Source organism: Nicotiana attenuata, unplaced genomic scaffold, assembly GCF_001879085.1.
Source record: "Nicotiana attenuata strain UT unplaced genomic scaffold, NIATTr2, whole genome shotgun sequence".
NCBI classification, from domain to species: domain Eukaryota; kingdom Viridiplantae; phylum Streptophyta; class Magnoliopsida; order Solanales; family Solanaceae; genus Nicotiana; species Nicotiana attenuata.
The window spans coordinates 501,120-508,368 of record NW_017670544.1 but is presented as its reverse complement, the minus strand read 5'-3'; the positions used below and the strand labels follow the sequence as shown (position 1 = coordinate 508,368).

The 7,249-nt window shown below is 34.9% G+C and overlaps 1 protein-coding gene across 2 annotated transcripts; it reads right to left on the bottom strand.

The window, feature by feature from the left end:
- Nucleotides 1–1,470: 1,470 nt before the first annotated feature.
- On the bottom strand, nt 1,471–7,087 carry LOC109240774 (DNA-directed RNA polymerases IV and V subunit 4-like). 2 transcript variants are annotated; one of them, XM_019407458.1, is made up of 11 exons: nt 6,961–7,087; nt 6,684–6,762; nt 5,415–5,483; nt 5,188–5,247; nt 4,907–5,005; nt 3,256–3,358; nt 3,049–3,126; nt 2,908–2,941; nt 2,755–2,823; nt 2,008–2,107; nt 1,471–1,879 (listed from the first exon to the last, which is right to left on the bottom strand). In XM_019407458.1, the coding sequence occupies exons 2-10, from the start codon at nt 6,748–6,750 to the stop codon at nt 2,033–2,035; spliced, it is 654 nt and encodes a 217-aa protein (XP_019263003.1). In that variant the 5' UTR covers nt 6,751–6,762; nt 6,961–7,087; the 3' UTR covers nt 1,471–1,879; nt 2,008–2,032. The 2 variants fall into 2 exon arrangements, with proteins under 2 accessions (XP_019263003.1, XP_019263002.1); XM_019407457.1 differs by having other exon boundaries at nt 3,256–3,367; nt 6,961–7,086.
- Nucleotides 7,088–7,249: the final 162 nt, after the last annotated feature.

The window sequence follows — 7,249 nt, the reverse complement described above, 5'->3', positions numbered from 1 at the left end:
TTACATAAGTTTAACAATTGAATATTCTACATTATTTTCCTGCTCAAATACAATAAATGTGGAAATATTGTAACACTTATAATAGGGAGTAAACATATATTCGGGGTTATTAAATTCGTGCTTCATTATATGATGATTTATTTAAGGAATTTCGTTTGTCATATGGAATGCATAATCTATGTTTTTAGAGATTATTCTCCAGATTAATCAAATCTAATTAAATTCTTGCTGAGTAATATTTAGTTGAATGAGAGTTTCCAAAACATGAGTCATTTTAAAGGTTTGAACCCTATCTTCTAATATATATTGAACTTTTTCCTCTAGTGAGATATCTCATAGTTTAAATTCTCTTCTCGTCGTTCTAACTTATGTTTTAAAATAAACGGAAAAGGGTCAAATATGCCCCTATATTATTGAAAAAGGTTTAATATTGCCCTCCGTTATACTATCAGTTCAAATATATCCCTGACGCCATACTATCGGTCCAAATATATCCCTGAATCATTAAAGTGGTACAAACCTACCCTTCCTCCGTTAACTGCCTCCCTATGACAATATTTCATTGCCACCTCACCATTACACTCCCATTTTCATCCCTTCCCCACAACCTTTCTTTCCCGTTCATTTGAAGAAAAAACACAGATCATACATATACAAACAAACTATATCAAAAGAAATGCTAACAACTAAAGATAATATGAAACAATGTGAACCGAGAAAATTTTGGTTTTGCTATTCAAAATCCATGCTTATACGAACGAAAATACATTTTGTTTTATATAAAAAAACTAAGCAAAGATACATGCAAACTAGTATAAGGTTTCAAAATTGACCATGGTGAGAAAGAAAAACATCCTAGACACGAGAGTTAATTTTTTTGTTTCTTTCTCTTCAACCACATTTCTGGAAGGCTGTCATTTTTTCTCTCTTAACGTTTTATTTTAAAATAAAAGTGCTACTAAATTTTTCTTAAATAGGTCTTACAAATTCAGCGGCAACACAAAGAAATGCAAAATAAAACACAAAATTGTAATGTCAAGTGAAAGGTACGTACAATTCCAGGATCGGTCGGAGAAGCAACAGGTATTTTGAAAAGCAAGAGGAAGTATAGGCAGTGAAGTCTTCAAAATAATGATAGAACTTCAAAGTAATTAAACTTGGTAGCTGCAAACAGGGTGAAATGGTGAGGTAGCAATCAAATGTCTTCATAGGGGAGGCAGTTAACGGAGGAAGGGTAGGTTTATACCACTTTCATAATGTCAGGGATATATTTGAAACGATAGTATAACGTTAGGGTTGTATTTGGACTGATAGTATAACGGAAGATAATATTAAACCTTTTTCAATAGTATAAGGGTATATTTGACCCTTCTCCGTAAAATAAATAATCACTTGATCATATTCTCAATTTTCAATTTCTCATATAAACCGATAAAATTGGACAGAATTATTAACTAAGTAAACAAAATCGACTTTGTAAACTTCTTCATTCTTCAATCATTCATGGCCTCAGATTCAGTTATCTCACCAAAAGCTTATGCATTAGCACAACAATATAGCTAAAATCAAGTCTTTTTGGGGGGGGTTTCTGCATCAAGTTTTGGCAATGTTTTCAATAGCTACTAGGAAACACAACTTTTACTTTTTTCATCTGTTTGTTGTTTCTTGGCAGGAAAGAGTCGTTCAATTAGAGGGCATTTTCTTTTGGGAATCAGAAGAGAAGAACGACGCGATCAACAGATTTACACTGCCGCTGAAAATCCTAGCTAATAACCAGAACAAAAGACAGGTAAAATAAGAAAGAAAACTTCTGTTGCTGGTCGCCTAACTGTCGGACATGCCCTTTAGAGATACATGCAGAACCCCTCTGTACATATACCTGACCACAAACATACCTACATTTAGCAACATTACAGCAATAGGAAACTGCCTTACAATAAAAATCATCTTCTGGCAGTTGAAATTCTTATAAGCACAACATAAATCAAAGTACAATGATGACATTACCATATAATGCTCGTTTTGAGCCCCTTTACGCTGGTCTTCTAAGCTTGGCTAGTTCACCCAAGACATTCTCGAGGGGAACTCTCAGCTTGCTCTTTTTAGTCTACAATATTTCGCAGCAGCATCAGAAAGACCATTTTAGTGCAATGCTAAGTACACGAACTAAACAAAATGATATAAACAGAGCACAATATGCAAATAGTTGCCAAGAACCTCGAAAGATATAGCAGTCAATGCTATCGAACACCTACAAATTGGCTGTGCAACCAATGACACAACCATTGTACAAAAAGCTCGACACTGAAAACAGATTTTGAAACCAAAAGCAAGTAATTCCTTTTCCTCTTCTATTTTTGTTTTTGTTTTTGTTTTTTAGTGCAAGTGAAACTAACATTCTTACAGCAGTAATTATCCACCCATATCACTCAGCTCTCTATGTACAAATGAGCATGTTACTGTGTGTGCGTGTTTATAGTGTCCTTCTCATCTATTGTTAGTATCAAGATAGAAGGTTCTTTAAGAATCTTAATTGTAGCTATTATGGTCCTTGTCTAGTCAAACTTAAAATTAAATCAATAGCAGCAGTTGGAAGCAACCTCAACACCCAAATATATTCATTATCTGCCAACTCTGAAGAAGTTGGACGATGGGCTCTAGAAATGTCAGATTGGAATTGATAAAGCTTTGTGTAGCATGTCTTTGAAACAAAATCAACATCCAGAATATGATTCAGAACAGTACGGTCCATACCTTAAATGAGGGAACAAGAGCAAATACTTCATCAACAGATTCCACGGCAAAGTTGGCAATCATGCAGAGCTGCATCCATACAACAATTGAAATATGAATACATTGACTCACATGTAGAAAAATCAAATATTAACAGGTGTTGAAATTTGATACCTCCCCATCGGAAACACCATGCGCTTTTAGAGGTCTGATCTGAGTTAAGTGGAAACCAGCACAAGAAAATTTTCAAGAGACAATTATAACATGCCCTATAAAGATTCTCTTTTTCTTTTAATAATAAAAGGACAAGGATACTTGAGTATTTGTTTAACGGTCTCAGGATTATCGTAAAGCCTGTTCCTTTGTGCATATGTCAATCCCCTGTCAAATGAACTGGAAGCAAACAAAGTCATACTCTAGACAGGTTAATTCTCATCATTTGTCTCCCACAAGAAACAACAAAGAAAAGTATAAATATTCCTGACAAGAAAAAGGCAGAGGGACAAACATGCCCTCCCTTACATGGGTAGTTTTATAGCTGGATCTTCAGACAATACCACCATTTGCTCTTGGATTCCTTGTAAAATATCAGCAGCTTCACAGTCCATCAGGCATGTTGTGTTGTCTGGAAGTTCTGAAGTTAAATCAAGCGATTTATAGAAGGAAAAGTAGTATAGTTCGACACTTAAGTAATCTACTCATATCTTAAGCCATTAATCGCTTGATTCAGCAAATGCAACAGACACAGAACTAGCAAAGTGAAACAACACTAGAGTCCTCGTAGACTAATAGCCTGTTTGGCCAAGCTGCAAAAATCAGCTTATTTTGAGAAGTGCTTTTTCTCAAAAGTACTTTTGGTGAGAAGCAGTTTGTGTTTGGCAAATGGATTTCAAAAGTACTTTTGAGCAGCACTTAGTGTTTGGCCAAGCTTTAAAAAACTACTTTTAAGTGTATTTTTCTCAAAAGAGCTTTTCAAAAAAGTGCTTTTGGGAAGAAGCTACTTTTTTCTGCTTCTTCAAAACTGCTTCTGCTTCTCCTCAAAAGCACTTTTTTTCCTTTCAAAAGCTTGGCCAAACACCTTAATTTTAGAAAAAAAGCACTTTTAACCAAAAAAAAGTGCTTCTGCCTCAAAAGAAGCTTGGCCAAACAGGCTATAAGGTCCAAATCTCAACTTCATCTAAAGAAGAATCTCAATATACTGTAAGGAGCAGTATTTTGCAGATATGGTATCAGATAGTTGTTGATTCAAGGTCTACGTTATTAATGACGGTGTTCCGGCCAGCCTATCCACAAGTCGAATATTCCACCGGGTACCTGCTACCTCCCAATAGTGTAGTTACAGGGTATTGACAAGGTTTAGTGCAGTATTATAACACCAAAAAAATTGAAACACAAGTTTATCTGATATTAAATCCTTGAAAACTCAGCCAAATAGTTCACAAGAAGTTTCACGGGAAACTACATTATGATATTCAAAGTATTGGCTATAACAAGCGATTTAGCAATCAAATTCAACTTGTTTGCATCATTCACATTATTTTTCTTTGATAAGTACATATTTCTTCTACTTTTAATTCTGGATGCATATGACAAATCGATATTCATTCTTCACTAAAAGATCCAAAATGCTATTGAAACTCATGGGCAGTAAGCAGCAAGTCTTTGGTAAATCCACAAACATTCATATGATACTTTACTGATAAAATAAGTAGGATGTCCTTTGCAAATTTAATTTTCTGCTTTTGAATTTGTATAATTGTCCACATGAGAGTCAATATGTACTTTATACGTTGATTGAAGGACCATGTTGCAGGGGCACACTACTTTTCATTCAATAGGGATAGCCAAGAGAGGTTATAGAAAATAGAAAGCGTCAATCCACTATAACCTTTCCTGCATCATATAATATGATGTAACACTCTCCTTAAGAAAGAGATCATTATTAAGGGGCTAGGCCAAAAAAAAGGTGGTTCGATTTGCGGTAGATGGAGCAGTGTTAAAAAAGATTGCAGGCAAAGGAGCAAGAGCAAAAAGAATAAGTCTATAATTGGAAAAAGGTAGAAATCATAAATGAAATAACAACTGGCACAAAAATTTCCATTAAAAAGTATTTGACAAGTAAATTATATTTTTCATGTTCAAGCAGGAAAGAGAATCAGAAGTAAAAGAAAACCTTGCTCAACTCTAAGCTCCAAAGGACCAGGTGCTTTTGCTGCTTGACTTTTACCAGCACTGCCAGCTTTCTCTCCTTTCCCGCCTTTGCCAGAAACACCTAGGCAATGCCAATATGCATATCAGGAAGAGAACAATTCCAGCATGTTCCCATCAATAAGGCCCACCACAAAAAAGGCATGACCAAAAATCACAATCATGGCAGCATAATATGGACAAGAAAGGAGGACCATCATTCACACTTCTATCACTGCATCCACGGAGAGCATATGAAAATCTAACCTTTGGAAGATGGTTGATCAGCTTTTCCATTTGATTTTGTGAAATTGGTATCCAGTGATCCTATTCAACGATAGACCTTGAGCAGCATCAGTAATATTCAAGTAGCAGATTTCCAGAAAACAATAATATGATTGAATAACAGGCATATTAAAAACAATAATCTTTTTTTCCTTTTTGCCGTTAAACAGGTGAAGTGAAATCCACAAAACACCAGGAACCAACCTAACCTTCAGAATCAAACTGGACTTTCCTTCCTCTTTTTGATTTCGCTGAGCTATCATCCTTCCCTTTGGAAGCTACAGAAAAGAAGTCAAAGACGTGTGTGCTTCAAAACCAAAGAGGCCAAAGATGCATTGAGAGATTAAAAATGCAAGAATTTTCAAAGTCAATGTACCAAGTTAAATATAAATGAAACACAGATCTTTCAACTGCACTTCAACTGTTTCACAAAGGAATTAGAATGATAAGTGTAACTAATGGTCTTCTTTCTTTTGCTAACAAATTTTAGCGAGGACATCTTCTCATACATATCTTGTACTAAATCTCTATTTAAGTTCTCTATCCATCAACTGAAAATTGCACTAATCAGCCAGTGAAACACAAACATTTGAGAGCTATCTGGTGGGTCCTAGAGCATATGATTCTCTAATTGATTTTCCATATATCCAGTGCTGCTGCTATCATGTGGATCCTAGAGCTTAATTCTCCATTATCATGTGAGAGATTCCTTTGCCTCCAAAATTAAGCATCTCATTGGCTATCACAAGTCACATTAGTTATACTGTTTTAAAGACCTGTATAACTGTTATGGTCAAATAAGCCAAGACTTAGAACTCAACAATCACCGTTAGGGGTCTATGTTACACCGTCACCAGGCGAAGCTAGGATTTGAAGATTGTGTGTTCTGAACTTGCCTCTGAACCCATAGCTCATCTTTGTTGATTGGTTCGCATAATTTAGTATATATTTAATAAATTTCTTCATACAAATAAATGATCTAAGCAAAAGCTACCGGGTAATTGTTACATCGGAAGGCATGTTTAATCACCAGAACCGTCGAATACAGTCGTTTATACAAGGGATTCAAAAAAAAATTGTAGAAACCTATGACTTAAAGCAATTTTTTAACCAAATTTTCCAATTTACTAGAATTTTTCCTTATGTCAAGGGGTTTCCATGTCTTTTTTTCTCTATTTGCATAGTGTAATTTTTCAAGGACTTTCTACGACCTCAATCTTCCCCTAGATTTTCAGAACGACAACTTCAAGTTCAAACTGAGGGGGGAAAAAACTTCAAGTGCTAATAACTGTAGTCTGTATTCTAAATTTATCATTTGTACATATTTAATAAAGTTTTTAACACAAATACATTGTGAGCAAAAACTATTGGGTTCGCGCCGAACCCGTTGCCGTGCTTCTAGCTCTGCCCTAATAATCACTAGAACCAGGAACAATTCACAGCAAAAAGAAAAAGAAGAAAAATGCGAATTGTTTTACCAGGAGATTTGAGGGCAGACTTTCCATTTTTTGGTAGAGAAAACCCTTTTCCTCCTTTTTCCGTCATTCTTAATGTTCACTGTCACAAAACCATAATAAACACTTAAAACCAAACAACAAATTATACCTTGGATTATCAAATGACATGCAAAGTATATACTACATAAAATGTGAATTTATCGTTAAACTAAATGTGTAAAAGAAAAAAAACCAATAAAAACCAATTTATTCAGCCCTATAACGAAATTATATGGAACAAAAATAAAATTAAATTTACCAGGGAAAGAACAGAAGGTAGTGGAATTTGGCCGGAGAGAGTGAAACTTTTAAAGGGGGAGTGTGAAGGCACGAAAGAGTGGAGCAGCGTGTAGTACAATGAGCATAATTGTACCCAAATTTGTAAGCTTTTTATCAATTAATCATGGTTAAGTTTTTGTATTTTCCCTACATCTTGGTTTAGTTAACGAAAAGTACAGAAATGACAAAATGGTTCCTTACCTTTATAAAATGATCCCTTAAATATACTCTTGAGTAATTTTGAACCTGTAAGTTTGACAAAAATGAGC